The 20961-nt window shown below is 51.8% G+C and overlaps 4 protein-coding genes across 4 annotated transcripts; all 4 read left to right on the forward strand.

The window, feature by feature from the left end:
* Positions 1-2187: 2187 nt before the first annotated feature.
* On the forward strand, positions 2188-6545 carry V2A60_008433 (uncharacterized protein; the record flags this gene model as incomplete). The annotated part of the gene is made up of 4 exons (XM_083259706.1): positions 2188-2253; positions 2322-2688; positions 4731-5042; positions 5608-6545. The coding sequence occupies 4 exons, from the start codon at positions 2188-2190 to the stop codon at positions 6543-6545; spliced, it is 1683 nt and encodes a 560-aa protein (XP_083115832.1).
* Positions 6546-9017: 2472 nt separating this feature from the next.
* V2A60_008434 (uncharacterized protein) lies at positions 9018-9398 on the forward strand (the record flags this gene model as incomplete). The annotated part of the gene is made up of 1 exon (XM_083259707.1): positions 9018-9398. One exon carries the CDS (start codon positions 9018-9020, stop codon positions 9396-9398), a length of 381 nt encoding a protein of 126 aa, XP_083115833.1.
* A 6459-nt stretch (positions 9399-15857) lies between these two features.
* Positions 15858-17355, forward strand: V2A60_008435 (uncharacterized protein; the record flags this gene model as incomplete). The annotated part of the gene is made up of 4 exons (XM_083259708.1): positions 15858-15989; positions 16044-16217; positions 16366-16477; positions 16727-17355. The coding sequence occupies 4 exons, from the start codon at positions 15858-15860 to the stop codon at positions 17353-17355; spliced, it is 1047 nt and encodes a 348-aa protein (XP_083115834.1).
* A 708-nt stretch (positions 17356-18063) lies between these two features.
* Positions 18064-19306, forward strand: V2A60_008436 (uncharacterized protein; the record flags this gene model as incomplete). Its single annotated transcript, XM_083259709.1, has 2 exons — positions 18064-19173; positions 19262-19306. The coding sequence occupies 2 exons, from the start codon at positions 18064-18066 to the stop codon at positions 19304-19306; spliced, it is 1155 nt and encodes a 384-aa protein (XP_083115835.1).
* Positions 19307-20961: the final 1655 nt, after the last annotated feature.

Raw genomic sequence — 20961 nt, forward strand, 5'->3', positions numbered from 1 at the left:
TATATTCTTAGATTATACTAATGCCTCCTTATCTTACTAAACTAGATTGAAATAAGCCTATCTAATATCTCTATTTAGATTAGTTTAATCTCTTCTAATCTAGTTATATAATTCTATTTGCTTATATCTTTATACCTTAGTATACTGTTACGAACGCTACAGCACGCAGGAAGCTGGGCCGAACTGACAAGGGTCAGGTAGGACAAGCACCTGAGAACAAGACGCGGGGGGTCACGTGACCAGGGAAATGATCGATGGATCGATGGATAGTTAGATGATCAGAATGATCATCAGTTTACAATAGAGAGATAGACGAGTACTTAAGGAGGAAGTATTCCCATAGCTAGGTAGCCTAGATCTCTATTGATCAATCTAAGCAATAGTTCTACTATTGAGAGTTCTACTCTTAACGACTGTTTAACGATACTGCTCAACGTGCTACCCTGTAGCTTCAGCCTGACTCACTTCCTAAGAAACAGACTTACTGTGACTTAGATTTAAGCCATCGTTACAAGGGGGTAGCTATAAGGAAAACTATTTATTTATTACTATCTATAAGTAAGGGAGGATAACGAAGATAGAAACTAGCGTAACTTGGTAGTTAGATACGCGAGTTCTACTAGGTAAGCTTCTTTAGTAGCCTTTAGGTATAGAAAGACAGTTAATTTACCTTACTACCTTATACTCGATTCTACGTTATTAAGTCCCCTTACTAGGCTAGTAGGGTAATCGCTTAGTACGGAAAGCCCATAGTACTATCGGAGTTCGAATAGAGCCCGGCGAGGCTTACTTAATCGGGTAATACGGTCTCCTTCTTGTCCTGTCTACGGTTGTACCTGAACTAAGCCTGAAACCTTGGAGTTCTGACCTCTTTAGTGGGGTCGGACTGCACAGTCGGATATGGGGAGACCGGTTACAGGGATACGCTTCCCAGCACCGAATCATGTGGAACGTGCATCGAATCTTCGCGCGCTAAGAACCTGTCTAGATCCGCCGGCGTAAACTGGCTGCCTGTTAACTGTCACGCCTGTCGAACCGGAAGTGGGGCTGCTAGGCCGCCTTGGAAGTAGCTATTCTCGGTATGTGCTTTGCCGCGCAAGAGATGAAAAAAGTAAGACGGGAAAATGCGAGACTACATATCCCTACCCTCCTTATTAAACCGTTTTCTCTAAACCGCGAAATATCTAGATTTACTTATTAAAATACGTACTAATACCTACTTTGTACAGTGGTATACGCCATTTTCGGCCTCTTTTCCCCAAGGGTTCGATTAGAGCGCATCCTAGCTCTGCACCAGCTTCTTCAACACTTCCCATATAATGCGTTATCAGCTGACTTTGAAAACCCGTACCCGCAAAAAGGTCGCGGTTCGAGAATGCGAGGAGACCAGAGCTCAGCCCTCCACGACGCATTCCGTTCCTCTACCCGCCTGGGGTTGTCTTCCCGGCATGCGTATGCAACGTATGCTGCGTGATTCCGCAGCATGCTCGCTGACAGCATGCGACGACGCAGCTTGCGTATGGATGGTCATCATGAGTCCGACGTCTGAAGCTGCCGTCGTCGGTCGAGCCGAAACTACTTCATCTCTGGGCGTAGACCGAGTCATGCGAATGACAAGGATAGACGAGCTATATATTCCTATTAGAGCGTACGATCATGCGAACAGGGGCTGATGAAGCAGTCTAAGACTTTATTAGTGGTAGCATTAGGCGAATAGGACCATTTATCTGCGAAACAAGGGTTATATAGCGTCCCGGCATAGCATTGCTCGCCGCAATACCCCTTGAGCTAATGTACCTCATTCCCACTAGACAGGTTTGTCAATGGAAGACTAATTTTGCAATTTTGTCTCGTGTTGGTGAATCTCCACGTTGACTACAGACCATTGGTCCGCTTCAATTGATGCCACGTTCTATATGCTGAGTTGGTCGCCTCACTCACTGATCAGGTACTTCGATCCGCATGGATCGCGCCCCAATATTGCACTCATGCGTACAAGATAGTGTCAAAACAGATGTTGGGAGGCGAAAGTAATATGTAAAATTTCTCCCAAGGCCAGCTATAAAAGGGGTCCTCCTCTCGACCTCATCATACGAGTTTCGGAACTCTCTCATCAACAAAAGCTACCAACAAGACTCATAAGACGCCCAACCCGAATTTCAATCACTCTCTTTATCGCTAGTCGCAATGCATTTGTTCTACTTAGCAGCTGCTGCCCTAGCCGCGCCAGCCCTTGGCGAGCCGATTCCGAAGGTGAGAGCCTCCCTGTTTCGAGACTCGTGTTTACTTATTTCGCGATAAAAGGCTGATGCGCAGCGCAGACATCCGGAACCAAGCCCTGGATTGTCGACTATGATATCTCCGAAATCTGCTTTCCGGGACAACTAGAGAACTGCCTAGGTTCCATGGCCTACTGCGCATCCAAAGGCTGGGAGGCCAACGCCGAGCCAGCACCGTACAGGAGCCCCGGAGAGTGCCTGGCAGCGCGCACCACCACGGATGGATCGCCGAATGCCGCACCAGGCGGTAAAATCCCTTTTCTCGAGCCCACAGGCATTGACTGCTTCCACGCCGTCAATGCGGAAACGTGCAAAGGCTCGGCTGCCTTCTGTGCCGTATCCAAGGACGAGGCCGCATGTCTTGCCGCGCGTTCCCCCCCTCCCGACAACCTGGAGTTCCGTGAGCCTGGTCAGTGCCGTCTGTTGACAGAGAAGTGCCTGGGCACGAAGAAGTGGTGCGCGCTAGGCTCGGCGGCGGAGCAGAAGAAGTGCGAGCAGAGAAGGGAAGCTAACTAGAATAACGGCTCCGCCAGACATTGCAATCGCGCATGATATGCAAGTCTGTCAGTTCACTGCTTATTTGGTCTTTATTATTTCTATAGTAAATAATAAATAAAAACTCGTTCGAGAGCGAATATCATAGACTATAATAGTAACGCAGCGCGGGCTATCTATTTATATATAGATAGTATAGTGTAAAAACGACTAGTGGAGAGGGGTTAGGGGTAGGATAAGTTAGCTGAATGGAAGAGTATCCGCGAAGACGATCCGAACGATTTTGGAAACGGAAATGAGAGCGAAGCCCCACAACGGTGCGTGGCGGTGCCGGGCGGTGACGGAGGATCGGTCAAACCCTCAGCGCATGAGAGTCGTATGCCGCAATGAAAGTGAGCAAGACATGGTGAAGAAAACGATTGAAGAGAAACTTCCTGTAGCCCGGGTTCTCGACGATGGCTACCATCGAATCCGCGTGGATGGGGTTCCTCGCACAGTGATGCCCGATGAGGAAGGAAATGACCTACCTGGAGTGGCAGCACTCCTAAGCACGGCGAACGATAGCGAGGTGTCGAAAGCGTCTTGGCTGAGAGACAGGCATTCGAAGAACTACGGCTCGCTGCTGGTGGAATTGAAGAAAGCTTCTGAAGCTCGACGATTTTTGGATGAGGGATTCCTCTATGTGGGCGATGTCTCGGCAACAGCAGCGTTTAAGCACCGCCCCCGCCCGAAGCAATGCTACAACTGCCAAGAGCTTACCGGCCATAGAGCGGCGGACTGCAAGAAACCACGAGTCTGCGCTAGGTGCGCCCAGGAAGGCCATCATCATAGGGATTGCACCGAAGTCACTACCAAGTGTGTACCCTGCGGTGGTCCGCACGAATCGTTCAGCAAAATCTGCAGGTTGCTCTATCCCGCTAGGAATGAGTAATACGCTGCGCATCATTCAACTAAATGTTCACAAGCGAGGCGAAATACATGACAGCCTGATGAACGATGAGGAGATTGCTGATGCAGCTGTCGTGGCCATTCAAGAGCCGCAGGCCCGTCTGATCCATGGCCGGTTGCTAACCACCCCAATGACACACCATAAGTGGACCAAGCTAGTTCCTACGATATGCAACACGGCGGGAAGATGGGCGATCCGAAGTATGATGTGGGTTAGGAGAAACCTTGAGGTGGAACAAGTGGCCATAGAGTCGTCGGACCTGACGGCCGCGGTGATCACGCTCCCGGAGCGTAAAGTACTGGTGGTCTCTGTCTATGTACAAGGGGTAGATAAGCAAGCATTGACAGATGCATGCGCTCTGCTTAGGGATACTATCATGAAAACGAGGCGAGACGAAGGACAGATCGTGGACGTGGTCCTTGTTGGAGACTTCAACAGACATGATCATTTATGGGGAGGCGAAGACGTGTCGCTGATTAGACAGGGAGAGGCGGACGAAATTGTTGATCTTATGAGCGATTATATTTTAAATAGCCTGCTCCCCAGAGGAACAAAAACCTGGCAAGGAGGAGAGCACGAATCGACGGTCGACGTAGTTCTGGTTTCCGAGGGGTTAGCACAAAACCTCGTCAGCTGCAGGGCGTGTAGCAAGGAACATGGGTCGGACCACAGAACTATCGAAACCAGATTCGAAACCACGACAGATGGGGCACACGAACAGGAGACAATACTGCTAAAGAATGCGCCTTGGAAGGAGATACGGGCGAGGATAGCGGCGAATCTAAAGGACGCGATCAGTGGAAGCGTACAGGAAAGGATGGATGCGCTAGTGTCAGTAGTGCTGGAAGCGGTGCACGCACTCACACCAAAAACACGACCGTCACCGTATGCGAAGCGATGGTGGACATCGGATTTAACACAGTTGCGGCGAGTGTACACTTACTGGCGGAACCGCGCAAGAGCAATGAGACGCGCTGGCTGTACTGATTGCGATATCCTTGACACAGCCAAAGCGGCAGCCAAGCAGTACCATGATGCCATCCGAAAGCAGAAGAAATCACACTGGGAGACTTTCCTTGCAGATCACGACAATATCTGGCAGGCTGCCAAATATCTCCAATCGGGCAAGGAAGCGGCGTTCGGCAAGGTGCCACGGCTCACTCGAGCTGATGGCACTCGTACAAGTTCCAATGCAGAGCAAGCGGAGGAGTTCCTAACTGCTTTCTTCCCGCCATTGCCGCGGCGTATTGATGAGGAAAACGACCGTCCACAGCGGAACGCAGTGCCTATGCCGGATCTGACGCTGGAGGAAGTGCAGCGTCAGTTAATGGCGGCTAAATCGTGGAAGGCGCCGGGTCAAGACGGACTACCAATGGTGGTTTGGCAGCAGGTCTGGCCAGTGGTCCAGGATCAGATTTTGGCCTTGTTCCAAACCTCTCTCGACGAGGGCGTCTTGCCGCATCAATGGCGACACGCGAAGATCATACCGCTCTAGAAAAGCGACAAAGAAGACTACGGCATTGCAGGGGCCTGGAGGCCGATATCATTGCTGTGCACACTAGGCAAAGTACTAGAATCTATCATTGCTGAAAGAATTTTTTACGCGGTGGAGACGTTTGGTTTGCTTCCCACCAATCACTTTGGAGGGCGCAAGCAACGTTCGGCAGAGCAAGCACTGGTGCTGTTGCAAGAACAAATTTATGCAGCCTGGAGAGGAGGACGAGTACTAACCCTCGTCAGTTTTGACGTAAAGGTTGCATACAATGGCGTGTTCAAGGATCGCTTGCTTCAGAAGATGAGAGCAAGGGGAATGCCGGAGAAGATGGTCCGGTGGATTGGAGCGTTCTGCACACAGGACGGCATCGATTCAGGTTAACGGACAAGAGTCTGATGTGCAAGCACTGGACCAGGCTGGACTGCCGCAGGGATCGCCTTTGTCTCCTGTGGCGTACCTCTTTTTCAATGCGGATCTGGTCCAGCGGCGGATCGACGCCAATGGAGGCGCAATTGCTTTTATTGATGACTTCACAGCCTGGGTCACCGGGCCTACGGCGCAAAGCAATCTGGAGGGCATTCTGTCGATCGTTGAACATGCAGAGGAGTGGGAACGACGGAGCGGAGCGACGTTCAACGCGAAGAAAACGGCAGTCATGCACTTTACTCGGAACGCGCGCAAAGCCAACACAACGCCCATCGTGATCAAAAGACAGTCGGTAGAGCCCAGAGAACATACTAAGATCCTAGGCGTGATTATGGACGCTCGGCTCAAATTCCAACAGCATATTCCAGAAGCCGCGTCAAAGGCCATGGAAGCGGCTATGGAACTGAAGAGACTACGAGGACTGTCAGCAAAAACGGCAAGGCAGTTGTTTGCAGCCACGGTGACACCGGTAGTCGACTATGCGTCTAATGTCTGGATGCACGCCTACAAAGACAAGCTACTGGGTCAAATCGATCGCGTGCAGAGAGCGGGAGCGCAAGCTATCGTGGGCACATTCATGACCGTAGCAACATCCGTGGCGGAGGCCGAAGCACACATCGTGAGCGCGCGCGAGCGGTTCTGGAAGCGGGCGATCAAAATGTGGGTGGAGGTACATACACTGCCCGGAACAAATCCACTCAGCAGAATCACGAAACGGATCAAAAAGTTCTACACGACCTTTCGATCGCCTCTGCATCAGGTGGCGGAGAGGTTGAAAGGCATACGGCTATGGCAGATGGAGACCGTCACCCCGGTTCTGTTGGAGCCCTGGAGGGCCTGTCTGAAGACAGTGGTGGACAAGCCAACCGACGAGGTTGAACGGCGAGCGAAAAAATCTTAGACGAGAACGATGCATACCTGAAGGAGTTGGATGGTTCTCCAAGAAAATAGACGTGGCGCTGCCTAGGAGTCACAAACGCGAGATCTATGATGAGTGGCCATAGAGGGAGCGCTCAGCGCTCGCACAGTTAAGGACAGACATAGCAAGATTAAACGGCTATCTCCATCGAATCAAAGCAGTGCCCTCGGAGCAATGCGCGTATGGGCAAGCGAAGGAAACGGTCAGTCATTTTCTTCTACATTGCCCGTTATGGGATGAGCAGAGAAAAGAGTTACGAGCATGCACAAGCACGAGATGGGATGATTTGTCACACCGACTTGGGGGAAAATCGGCATTAGACGGACCGAAATAGAAACCAGACATGGGAGCAATCCAAGCGACAATACAGTTTACACTCACCACAGGACGATTCGACAATAGATAAGCAAAGAACTACAAAAGCCTTCTCACCATACCATCGGCTACATTCACCGCAAGCATAACTAGCGACGCTTCGGTCGCTGCAAATAGGACTCCGAACACTTGGGGAATAGCCTTCAAGCTAGTTAGTCATTACAAATAAACAACGCGGCATGCGAGCTATTTTGGGGGTAGAAAAACGAAGTGGAAGTGATCAGAGAACGAGAGGGATGAGTGGAACGTATGATGCGAGCAGCCAGAAATGTACTTAGACATAGTCAGTGAGCCCTATTGGCTGGAAGCCACCGGGCGTAATAAAACAATGAATGAATACAAGATCGTTAGACAGATTGAATAAATCTTTCCAAACCCTCACACGGTTCTTTGCGGAATAACTGCTCGCAAGTCGAACCCCGGCGCTGTGGCGGAAAATGAGTTATCCACCAGGCGTTTTTAGCGTTTTTATGCAAATGCTTTCGGGCGCTGCAGAGAGCCTAGTCGATTCTTGCAATCGTAGGAATGTAACGGGAAACAAGTATGGCGTGCCTGCTGAAGTTGCGCCCCTGCATCTCAGTATACAGTGGCACACTTGCCTGTGACGCCGGTCCCACGGCGCTCCGAAATGTGGGGTCGGCTCCCCGGCCGGCTCCCCAACTCCGTCGCGGTAGTGATCTTAGTAATCGCCTCTCTGGTGGGGACTGGCTCACTATGACGTGTATGATCCTATTTATCATGATAAAGGCCCAATGCGGCACATGAGTTGCTTTACATCCTTGCCCTCTCTTCTAGGCACAACTCCACTATCCAAGCGTCACACACTGGAGCTATGAAAGTGGTCATTTCTGGCGCAGGCCTTGGAGGGCTCGCATGTGCTGTTGCCTGCAAAAAGGAAGGTATAAGCGTGCACATTCTGGAGCGAACCAAAAAGTTGTCAGAGGTGAGCAGTAAGGGCTTTTACCCTACAATGTGCAGATGACCAAGAGCTGACAACACACTCCTTTTCGCTTCAGGTTGGAGCAGGCATTCAGATACCGCCAAATGGCTCTAAAGTAGCCTGCAGACTCGGATACTTTGAAGCTCTGACAGAACATGGCATTATGCTTGATCATCTTGACTATTGTCGATACTCGTCCGGGAATATACTACTTAGAAGAGACCAGGACTGGCTTCAGAAAAGCTTTGGCTCCCCATGGATGTTTGTTACGATGTTCATACAGGCACACGAATATACAAGAAGCTAACACTAAACAATAGGGTGATCCATCGTGCCGACTACCATAAAGTGCTGTGGGGTAGGTCCAAGGAGCTCGGTGTAGAGCTAAGCCTAGGAGCCGAGACAGTGCATGTGGACTTCAACACTACAGAAGTGATTCTGAAAAGTAATGAAAAGATCAGCGCAGATGTCATTATTGGGGCCGATGGTGAGTCTTTCTCCAGAACCAAGCTTAGCCCAATACTTCAGTATTTTTTTTAACAACTTGAGGCAGGCTTATGGTCTATGACTAGAGATTCTATTCTGGAGTGTCGCTCTCCGCCAACCGCGACGGGGGATTTGGCGTACCGCGTGACAATTTCAGCCGAGCAGATTGAGTCCCTCAATGACGCTTCTGTAAGCGAGCTTTGCTCTCAAAGTGGCGTTAAAACCTGGCTAGGACCTCGAAGCCATTGTGTCTTTTATCCCCTGAAACACGGGTCGGAGTTTAACATCGTCCTGCTTGTGCCTGACAATCTCGAGCATGGTGTTAAACGAGCCGAAGGAGACGTTGATGAGATGAGGGCGTTATTTGAAGGCTGGGATGAGAGGTCAGTAATTTGTTAATCTATTTCGAGCGAGATTTAAAAGTTGACCGTCGCTCCAGGCTTTCTAAGATGCTTTCACTGGTCAAATCTGTAGAGAAATGGAAGCTTTGCCACCACGAGGAGTTGGCGTGTTGGTCAAAGGTATGTGCTTCAATAGTACCCAGCCAGCACCGGGATGCGTTTACGTTGCTTACTTTGTTCCGGAAGAATTCCGTGACAGTTTTGGGGGATGCGTGTCATCCCACTTTGCCGTACCAAGCCCAGGGCGCGGCGATGGCGGTAGAAGACGGCGCTGTGTTAGGTCGGCTGCTCGGGCTCTTGAAGACATCAACGAAAGACGCAAGTACCCTACAGGAAAGAATTCCTGGTGTCTTGAAGTTGTATGAGGACTTGCGAAAGAAGCGAACAACGGTTATTGTGCTCGGCGCCATTGCCAATCGAAAGTGGTACCACCTTGCCGACGGGCCGCTGCAGGAGGCGAGGGACAAGGCAATGGCAAAGTCAACTTCAGAGGTCATAGGAAAAGAGTCTTGGAACTTGCTAAGTGATGATTACCAAGCTGAAATGCTCGGCTTTGATGCGATTAGGGACTGCGAGATAGCATTCGGCAATTGGTTCTCGGAAACATACGGCGAAAGACATTTTGAGGCATAGTGAGTCATCGTCAATGTTGAGTTACGGTTAGAAACCAATTAAAATCTCGCTTTTCTTATCTAAGCCGCCTCAAAGCCGTCAGTGTTTGGGAACCTGTCTACTAAAACACGTAAGTGAGAGGGAACATTGTCAATTTTACGAAGAAAGCAGAGGAACTAGGCTTCAGTACCCCCTCATCTAAGCGCGCTCCAATCTTCTCGTAGTTTTCCTGACAATTCATGTTGCAAGTTTACCATCCTATTATGTTTTTTATCTACTATATATATTTCGATTTCTTCTAGTTCTCGACGCTCAAGGGTGGCAACCCGGACGGGAAGACATATTGCTGCCCGCAACGGACGGCGTAACCAACTTCTCACCTTGATGCGTTACCGTTGCCAGATGGTTGCAGACGGCCCGTTCTGCGACCGAACATCATATTCTACGCGAAACAGACTCTGCCAGCATCCTACGCTGCTGCCGTTGACTCGGTTGAGCCTAAGGCCAGCCTGCAGGGTGCCGCGATGCTTCATTTGCAGCACTACCAACTTGGTTGGCGCTTCTTGACACGCGTTGTGAATAGTTAACGTACACAGTGTCTTCCAAATTAATACCATAATCTTCATGAATTGATGACCAATCGAATATGATGCTTGCGTTCTCTGGACGCGCCGTTGTTTCAGCTTGCACGTCGGACGCTTCGCATGTGGATGTCGCGGACAGAACAGCGTCTGGAAAGAATATCGCATAACGTTTGGCCAATGTTTTATCCCTGCACGGTATTTTGCCGCGGGAAGATAATACGGCCACCAAATCTGTCTCTTTGTTAAAATACGCCTATCGCGAGCTAGCTTAGGGTACAATCTCACCAATCAGCTCTGATCCTATCCCCCAAACAGAGGCAATCTGCTTCAGCACCAGATATGGCATTGTTCTGATTCGTTCCGAGTCTTGTGGCGAAATTAGTAAATCGCGTGGCGATGGAATCCAAACCGGGAGCAACAGGCATGTAACGAAGGGGTGGCTCAAGGCGATGTAGTCGGGATGCCAGGAACGAAGAATACGAGAGCATTCCCGTGCATAGCTAGATGCTTGAAAAAGGGCCATCCTCGCGGCATTTGCAAGGCTGATGCGAGCTGAAGCTAGCATCAAGTGCGTGGAAATAATCCAGTTACACTTTGAAAAGTTTTCCGAGTCAAAGACTAATGGACAAGCCTCTAAGCCGAAGCGTTGCGAAAATGCCAAGGCAAAACAGAGAATGGAGTCGCTCAGTTCGTCTTGTTCATCTTGGGAACTAGACTGGCGCAAGTATAGATCGTGTGAAGCTGCCATGAGGTAGTTCGCTGTGAGGAACCACGCCCGCTCATCCTGATTCGGGCAGTCTAGTAAGCCCTTCCAGGCTTGCGCCGCCTTTGAGTGCAAGACTACCGACTGAACAGGCTTTTCCGCAAACCACATCTCATCGCTGACAGGGAGACGTACCGCCATCCTTAGATTGTTTATCGCGGTAGGTCGTTTAGACAAGGTTGATCCAAAGGTATCCAGCTCCCACACCAGCCAGAATGCCCGCCTGCGCTCCTCCAATTGGGTCCACTCCAATTGGTCCTGGCTAACATCCTGACAGCCATCCATGTTGCACAAATCTAGATCATACGCAAGTCGAGCACATACTCCTGTGAGAATCCAGGCTCGATAATACGGGCCTGAGGTATATAGGTAGTTTGCCAGCAGAATGCAGCCTTGAAGGTAAAGGAGGTTGGACTCCCCTAGCTCAACTCGGAGTTTATCATAACACTGGGTGGCATTTCTTGCGAATGATTCGCCACGGGCAGACGACGCCTTGCCCTGAAAGTACGGGTTGGGAGAGAAACGCGCGGCAAGAGCGAACATACTTTGGAGCAGCAACGATTCTGGGACAGAATACCCAGTCGATCGAAATTGGTGGCGGGTGTCGCCGCGGCAGTTATATTGGGCATAGAATCTTGGTCGGTGCAGCAATGGCAGCCAGGCTTGAATCTTGTCAAAATAAATGTCGATCAACTCGACAGCCAATTGTGCGCTGACCCCCAGATCGCACGCGTCCGTGTGTGGACTGAGGGGTGTGCCAGCATGGAAGTCATTGGCAACAACATGAGGTGAGATGCGAAAGAAATCATTCTCGGGGATACGCCAGTCATTGAAAACAGATGTAGCACCGGCTACAATCCATTCGCCCATGTTGGCGGCATCGTCAAAGCTATGGTCCAATGCTATTCTCGAGGAAGATGGTGATAAGGATTGGCCAAGGGGCACCATGCCGTTGATGCAAGATTGCTCAGTATTGAAGAGACGATCTGGGTAAGATGATTAGCTGTCTACTGGTACGGATTCAGACGTGGACTGCACTGCACTACGCTGTCTCACCGTTTTGTTGTTCTACTCGATGTTCAGGTCCCGGTATTGCGACTGAACGTCGGAGTGCTGGTGTCTTCTTGCTCGCTGGAAATACACAATCATGCCCGATTCTTTGACAGAGTCCACAGACTGGCATACTCATGTCGCCTAGTAACTGCGTTAGAACTTTCTTGCAGACAGTTACAAGCAGCACAGCACGTACATCTCATCTTCTTTCTATAGTCAAGGATAGAGCAAAGTCCTGTCAGCGAGGGTTTCATCAGAAAGCTCAATTGGGACTCCGCACCTTCTACATTCGAAGCAGGCTCTGGAACCTGTCTGTGACGTTTTCATTTGGTATTTCGTCGCTCCTTTGGGTCGTGGCTGTGAGCTGGCGCCGGAATGCTCGGACCAAACGTATGATTGCATGCCTTCCATTGGACGGCACCCGCGTGGCAGAAAAATTAATCGAGAAAGCGCTGATAATTTCCGAATGAATATCGATGAGCATCTGCGCCATTAAAGCTTGTGCGATGTGATTAAGGATGCAGATTAGCTTGGCAGACAGAGAGATGTGCGCAGGTGGCATTGCCGATGACGCATGTTCCTCGTTGCATCTATTGGTAATGCTGACCCACAATAGAATCATGCGAGTTTGGAATGGAGATACAGCGGGTTGCAATAAGTATTTATCCCTTTCTAAGTATCTGTTCGCAACTAACCCTAATAGGAAGCCAACTATGCCGCCGCTTTTGTCCATTTCTGCAGCCTGAGAGGTTCTAGTGTATTTGCGGTGGACTGTCTTATAGCCCCCTGTGAAAAGTCTAGAATATCACAACACACTATACGCCACACTATAAACACTCCAAATAAACCTTCTCTTCTAAAGTATAAAGTTAAGACAAAGGCGCAGATGAGGCGTTCATGCGTCTGACATGAAACAACTAACAGCAAGCGCTCATCGCCGGGAAAGGAGCCTAGTTGTCAGGGATCTGATGTCATTCTCTAGCCGTCGCCAGCTGTGCAAGTGCCCGGCGTAGTATTAAAAAAAGGTAATGCCTGGCACAAGGGTGTGTCACGTGGCGCACACATACAGGCAGAAAAAAAAACGCTAAAAAAAAGAGAAAGCCGACAAATAGGCGAAATGCGCGCACAGAGGTGGGAGGATAAGTAGTCAAGTGGACAATTGGACGAGAGAAACGCGACCAGCAGTTAGACCTGGCAGGCCACATCAGCCAAAGTCGGCGAGCAGAACCCGACGACCCAGACACAATAGTAACGACGCTCCCCTCCACTAACCAAGGCAAAGGCCGTCCGTCTATCGCGCGAAACTAGACGATAGAACTTGACAGACAGAACTTGACAGACAGAATTTGACGGACGGACTTGACAGGCAGAACTTGACAGGCAGAACTTGACAGACAGAACTTGACGGACAAGGTGCAATGGTAGTGGCACCCCCCATTAAATAAGGCGGAGGCTGGTCGCAAAACTGTTGCGCTAAAAATAGACAACCGGTCGGAAGAAAGACGTACGGACTCGATAAAGTTGACGAACACGGCGCAATAGTCGTGTCACTCCCCCTAATCATGGTGGAGGCTAACCCAAATTTTGGCGCGAAAAAATATACGAGCAGAACTTGGCGGACAGAAGCGGACAGAGCTCGACGAAAAGGCGCAACAGTCATGTCACCCCCCCTCGTACTAACCAAGGGTTCGTCCGTCCATTGCTGCGCGAAAGTAGCCAATGGGTCGAGAAGAAGATGGACGGACGAAAGTTGACGAACAAGGCGCAATAGTGATGACAATCCCGTTCCGATTAGGCAAGGGTAAGGCGGTCCCAAGTTGTGGCGCAAAAAAAGGCAAATAGGTTGGGGAGAAGATGGACGAACAGAACTTGGCGGACAGAACTTGGCGGACAGAACTTGACGGACAGAATTGATGACAGAACTTGACGAACTCGGCACGAGACTAACGACACTCCCCTCCTACTAAGAAGGCTGTCCAAAATTGTTGCGCCAAAAAAAGACAATGGGAACACACTCGTTGAACTTGACGAACTAGGCATAATACTAACGACACTCCCCTCCTGCATCGGAAAAGGGAGGTGGACGATGCCAAGTAGGTGAGTGCCACTGAGGGAGTGGATGGGCCAAGAGGATGTTCCTCAGTATGTGATTCCTACAGTACCATCGAAGCAGAAGTTGATGGATGGTGTCACAGTGGAGGCCAAGAGGCTGAGAAGGCTTGACGCCACCAACGTGCCGCAAAGAAATGAACGGACAATAGGAGGATGGGGATGTGGCGCTAGCAGTAGCAAGCACACCCCTTTTGGTCAAAAAGTTGACAGAAGCGTAGTAGCAACATCCTTGCCGAAAGGGATGCTACCGGTACACGCATACAGCCACCTATGCAAAAACAGATCAGAACACCAGGGTCCGAAATGGATTGACCTAGCGTAAAGACGTGCTTGCGACCAAGGACAAGCAATGCCTCGCTCGTCGGCCAGAAGGTGGACAGAAGCGAGTCCCCTTCTCACAAATGCAGGGGCCTTACCTTGACAGCGTGCCGTTTCCTTACAGGTATTTTCTAGGGGTCGCCGGTGGCGGGGAGATGGGCTTGGTGGGAGCGGGGCAACAGGGAGCACGCATTCACTGGCTGTCAACTTGTGGCGAGGGTAAACTAGGCTGGATCTTCGTACGATATCTTTACTCCTTGGCTGCGCCTTGCTCTATCTAGAATCTATCGTGACATGAGATGAGGGTTCATCGAGCTTCTCTTGGCACGCAGAGACATCGGGCTGTTTCTGCGAGTTCCCAGCGGACACCACGTGGAGGTGGAAGCTCATCGTCCACCGACGCAAAAGTGAAGAACGGAGCTGGCAATCTCCTGTGTTCTCACATCAAAAGGCTTCACCGGAAAGGAGTAGCCTGAGTAGCCCGCGAAGCGTCCAACGAAAGGCCGTAGCCAAAGTGAGTCACTTCTATGGCCTGGGGCCTCAAACGCGAAGTGAGTAACCCCAGAGGCCTCGAACGCGAAGTGAGTAACCCCTGAGTGCGGTAGCAAGCTCCCGCACTGGAGAGAAGGGAGAAAGGGACAAGCAACCGGGCGTGACCGTGGGTATTTATATTCTGCCCCGTACCCTACCTGCGCCCAACATTATGGCGTGCCGGGCAGGGCTTCCACAACCCGGACCTTCCTAGGGGGAACGACCTCAACTGGACGTCGGATAGACGTCATGTGGACACAGCGCGGGGCAAACGCAAGTGTTCTTGTCCAAAACTTGCCGAGGCGCTGATCGGCCTTGGGCCACGCGCATACCCTTTGAACGCGGTAGCTGCCTGCCCCTCTGCCTTGAACGACTTGTGCGGCACCTGCTCTAACGGCGATGCGGGGTGCGAATGGAGGCTGGTTGCTACGGTACACAAACGAGACTCCCCGACGCCTTGACAACTTGCCGCCTACCTGCCGTCAGCCGGTCGCAATGTGTCGTCGGCTTGCGCACAACCGGCCACGGTCGACTTTTGGGCGCAGGGTCGACAGGCGTAAAGCAGACTAGTGTAGCGTCTTATCGACCCCTCAGTGACTTGGTAGCGCGCCCCCCCTCCGGACTCATTCAACGGGTCAAGAAGCGACCGTGGGAGGCGGACCTGGGCGTGGAGCTAGTAGTGTCCCTCGTCCCGTCCGTCGAGCGACCCCCGGCGCTCCTTCGACGGATGAAAAAAAGAATTTGAGAGGCAGGAATAGAACCACCCCCGTTTTCTCCTCACAGGGATGTGCTGCCTGCGGTGGACTGAAATATGCAACGGAAAACGATGCGACAATCTGTTAATGACACCCCTTCTGGTCGAGAACTGGACCATGAAGTTTGCCCTGTTCCCGCCGCGATGACTGTCCGGCCAACAGTCTGCCGCCGTTCCCCGTCCTTGGGCAGAGAGGAGCTACGCCTGTGGCCTTCTGGCTGTGTACCTGACAGTGCCGCACTGTTTTTGCACCGTTTCGATTTTCGTTTTCCCAGTGTCATCATACGACCTGCAGAACCGATTTCGGCCTCTTGGGTATCGTTGAAGCCCTCTCAAACAGGCCTCAGATTCGCGGCTGCCACGCTATGGCGTCGGCCGTAACACACCTCGAGTACGGTCTCAAGTCTGATCTCGAGTCTATGCTGAGTAGAAAGGCCCCGGGCGCGTCCAGATCGCGCATCAACAGACTGACGACACTCTGCGTCGCCAACGTCGAGGTTCGCCGTCCGCTTCACATCACCATGGCCCATCTGCTGACTCTGGAAATACAGTCTGAAGCGGTTCTCATCCCCTTGCTTCATGCGCATTTTCGAAAAACACCGGATACACATAAACTGAGTGTTCTCTACGTGATAGACTCGGTAGTCCGGGCATGGCTTCTCCAGGCCAGGGCCAGAAACCAAGACGTGAGCCGCCCTGCCCCGGACGGCACACATGTCGCTGCTGTTCGTCGGGTGACGGACCTTCTGCCTGGACTGATGCGAGACATGATCTAATACGCTCCCGACGACCAAAAGGTACGCACACATAACCCCTGTTGCTATCCCTTTGCCTACAACGTGCTTAGCACTGCTGTACTTATCTTTTGCGTAGGGGAAGATTATCAAGCTTCTGGATATCCAGAAGATGGGAAAGACATTTCCCGCCGAGAATCTAAGAATCTGGAGGCAAGGCCTCACCGTTCCACCGCACGCGGCCGTGCACTGTGCGCGGTCTACGAAGGTAGTGTCTGAGGGCAGCCGCAGGTTTCCTCCGTCGAGCGCCTGCACGTCTGCCACGCAACACCATGCAGAGTGACCGACTACTCTGTATCGGAGTGCCCTACCGGTAACAGGCATTCCCGGCCCCGCGCAACGACATCGGCCGACTTGCCCACCGGAGACCCTGGCGACAGCCGGCCAGTATGGCGCTTCAACCCCGGGAGCTGTTGCGAGTATTGCTCCCCGAAACACAGGCACGCCACCGGATCATGCTGCGTTGTGGGCCTCGAAGTCGGGTCAACTTGGGTCCTCCGACAGCGAAGTCGCCCAGCGGACTGGCAAGGATGCCGAGACGGGCACGTGCGGCGTGGGTGGCGGCCCGTGTCTTGAACTCACGCTTCAAGTAAGCACAAACTCACAATTCAACTTCATCGGATCTCTCTCTGACAACCACGACTGCAGAGCCGAGACGGCCACGACCAAGATCAAAGCGCGCTGCCCCTACTCCTCCTGGGTATCGAGACACCCTCCAATGGCCCTCGTATGCCTGGGCGGAGAAAGAGACGGCATAGATACCGCCCTGCGCTTCGGGGGCCAGCCGACCAAAGCGCCCGTTACCTCGTGCAGACGGGCGAGGGCGAGGGCGACCGCAGCGGGCTCGAGCTCACCCACCACAGCCCCGGTACCTCGGGTCCAGCCTGTCGACACGGACAAGGCCAAAGCCAAAATGCGATGCCTTCACACCTCCCAGGCACCGAGATTCTCCTCCGTGACCCTCACATGCCTGGACGGAGAAGACGGCGTCGTAGTTACCGTTCTACTGTACGCCTCGGAGACACGGCCGACTCAATGTCCGCTTTGCCACATTGACATTGCACAATGATGATGCTCTCGCATTTTTGGCACACTAGCACGGCTCGGAGAGCGCCACCCTGCTCCTTTCGGGCGATCCACATAGTAGTAGTATAGTTCAGTTATGGTTCAATAAGACCCTCACACAGGACTGCTGTCTACTTTTCCTATATCATGATTTACCACTATTTACGCCTCAACCGGCACATATACGTAAATATCCTAGTTCGGTTTTGTGTCCCTGATCGAATTGCGCCACGTAATTTTGCACCCATCCGTGTCCTGTTTAGTTCTGGCCGAGGCGGGCCAGATGGCTGATGGCACGACCAGAAAACTGGCAACAGTGCGTGGGTGGAAGAGCACAAGCACAGCGCGAAGGATGAAAATGGACGTGAACTAGGGCGACCGCGAGGGCGACCGCGCGGGCGTCAGTGGGAAGACGCCGGCACGCTAGTGCCAAATGTCGGAGAGTGGTGTACCGATGGTCGTCCAAAAACTGACCAGAACAAAACCCAGGCCAATTGCTACCATGCGACGGCGGATGGCTATACCCATGACCTGGGTGACGAGTGCTGCTATAAAAACACAAACATATCCACCGCATTTCGTTCTTACCCTAGCCCACGGTGCGTTAGACATGCAAGCGCTCATCAGCGGGTCTGCGCTGCACTGTTAGTGCAGCACATAGTACCCATATACAAAACCTTAACGGACCCCTATTTGTTCTGGGCGTCACGCCATGACGCCGACAATCGTCAGGCAGCGGCCGGTTCGCTTCAGAACTCCTGAGGCAACTGTCGTTGCTGAGACACATGCCCTTCAGCGCTCGGCAGCCGCCAACCTACCCGTGTGCCCCGACCATCCGCTCGACATACTCAGCAGCCCATCTCTGCTACGACCGAACAGGCGACTGCCCATACTAGAGGAAACAGAGGATCCCTTCTCTAGGGCAAAATCAATCCAATCAAGCGAAGCAGGACTTATAATCACTGCCGATCGAAGAAACCAAATCGACAAGAGCATGGCTACAGCGCTGCAGAAGCGCTACGATGATGAAATGGAAGTATACGCTCTTTTTATGGGAGCTCTCCAAAGCGCCAGCAAACATGTCAACGGCGAGACGCAGACTGCACTGGTAAATGCAGCCCTCGAGAACCTCCCGAAAGTCTGGACCGCCCTTGTTACGAAAGAAGTTCTGCCAACCGCCCCAACTGCTAGCATAGAGACGGCGAGTCGCCCAACCAATGCTAAGATAGCCTCTACCCATGCTGTAAAAGCCCCGGAAGCATCCAGACATAAACCAGATTGTCGCGTACTGATTCGCATGCCCGACCATACAGAAAACGAACTCTCCAGCTACAGTATCAAGAAGCACTTGCTAGACAGCCTAACTCTCAACCCAATGAGTCTGCTCGATACAAGACGCATCCCAACCGGCTGGGCGTTATTCCCAGACTCCGTGGAAACAAGGGACCTTATCTTATCGTCGCAAGATAAGTGGCTCACTGTACTGAAGGCGTCAAAGGCCGACAAGAAAGAGACGTGGTATACCTATGTCGTAGAAAACACCCCCAGATATCTACAAGATTTAGCGGGCAAGTCAGTGGCAGTCATGGCAGCTGCCCACGATGAAATCCTCGCCCAGACGGGCCTCGTGCCCGTGGACTACCACATTCGCAGAAAAGATGATGGCACCACACCATCAACTGTGCTAGTAGTTTCCTTTAACCAGAAACCCTCTAGAACCTGGCGCCTTTTTGGTACTAGCAGCACAGCACGCCTAATACGACAGAAGAAGCACCAAAACAAGATACACCGCTGGCAACCTGCTCGGGACTGCGCCCCCGGAGTGCGGTGTAAAACGCCACCACAGACAAACGCCATCGCTAAACCCGCCAAGTACAACAGCTCTGAACGATCTGATCTGTCTACGACAGAAGCACCAGACGGTCCGCTCCCACCCGCCCTCGTTACACCAGTAGCCATAAATTTTGTCGCCACAACCGACAGAGCAAAGATATTCCATGCACGAGAAGGCATGCATCCTGACGATACGGAGAGACGCAACTACTTGTATTCGCCAAAGCATAAAAGACCTGCGCAAGCCAGCAGGTGTCCCGTTACACCCCCAAATCAACCAATCTGTCTCAGATCTCATGCCAAAGCTAAGGATGCACATCTGACAGCCTCGAAAATAACCTCTACTAGCAATGCAGCGACCCTACCGCGCAGTGCTAGCTGAGTTCTCTTCCTCTTTCTTTTCTACCATGTTTGGGCATTAAGTTGCCGTTGACAAAAGGGCTTCCGCTGGTCCCCGTATAAAGACCAGGCGACAACAGTTGCTGGCGCGATGGGTCTCTGTTTGCAGCAGTGGTTGCATCGCTGCAGCGGTGGATGCACGCGCCAACATCATCGTGATCCCGCTGACGGGTATCGATACCGACAGATATATGCCACTGGGCGCGAAACTGCTAGCTAGGGGAGATTATTTTGGCGTGCAATCCCACGGAGTTTAAAGCATTGCACTACGGGCTTTAGGGCTCTAGAGTTTGTTAGTTTCTTTTCCTAGCTTACAAGGGGGTTAGGCCAATGTATATTGATGAAGCTAGTTAGCACGTCCAAAAGCCTACACTAGGGCGCCAACGGACGTAATAGTCAAATCAAAAAAAATCAAAGTCAAATCAAAATCCTAAGAAACAGACCAACTCTCCCCTGTAAAAATTCTTCCCTCTTTCGAGCTGTTAGCGGTTTGTTAGCGGGGCAGGGTTTTCAGGCCAAATGCCGCGCTTTTCGCCGCTAGGGCCCATCGTGGCCCTAACAGCACAAAATTTGACCTTTGGAGCAGTTCATCATCTTTTGTAAAGCCGGCGCTGACAATTCGTCCACGCGGACCTCATGGCCTCCTTCAGAACAGGGGAGCCATGGGTATTGGAAGGTCTGCCTTCCAAACAACGGTGGCTGGTCGCGGAGGTTTTCTCCCTGCCCGAAGGCAAGCTGCTCGACAGCCCCTGATTCCTTCCTGAGGGTTTTTCCCTACCGCCGCCCCTGCGCTATTTCTATCGCTCGGTTGCTGGAGGATAGACTGCGGCAGCAGTGTTAGTGCGAGAGCGAAAGAATTTTGACCACGAAAACCACGGGTTCAGGGCTCTGCTGGCCCCCTCAAAAGACCAGGTGACAACAGTTGTTGACGCGACTCGACCATGGCGTAAGCCTGGGCGCATCCGGCCAACATCATCGTGATCCCGCTGACGGGAATCGATCAAGACAGACATATGCCATTGGGCGCGAAATTGCTACGGGCCGGAGGACAGTTATGTGGGGGGAATTCCCCGGGGGTATTCCGTTGTGAGCATGAGTGCGACTTGTCGCGGTCTGCGGAAACCTACTCAGTGGGTGCAATCATGTAACAATAGTCTGTTGATAGCTCGATAGCACGTCTAAAGCCTACACTAGGGCGCAGTACAAACGTAAATTACACACACACACACACACACACTCATCTGCGCCATCTAAATTTGGGATGCTTCCAGTCCAGTGTGTCCATGTCTTGACTATCAAGTTCTCCCGGCTCGATTTCTTCCCTTTGGTCACGTCGTATGTTATCGTACTCGATCCAATAATAGAGGCCTATCGCAAT

Source organism: Cordyceps javanica, chromosome 5 (genome assembly GCF_051103115.1).
Source record: "Cordyceps javanica chromosome 5, complete sequence".
NCBI lineage: Eukaryota > Fungi > Ascomycota > Sordariomycetes > Hypocreales > Cordycipitaceae > Cordyceps > Cordyceps javanica.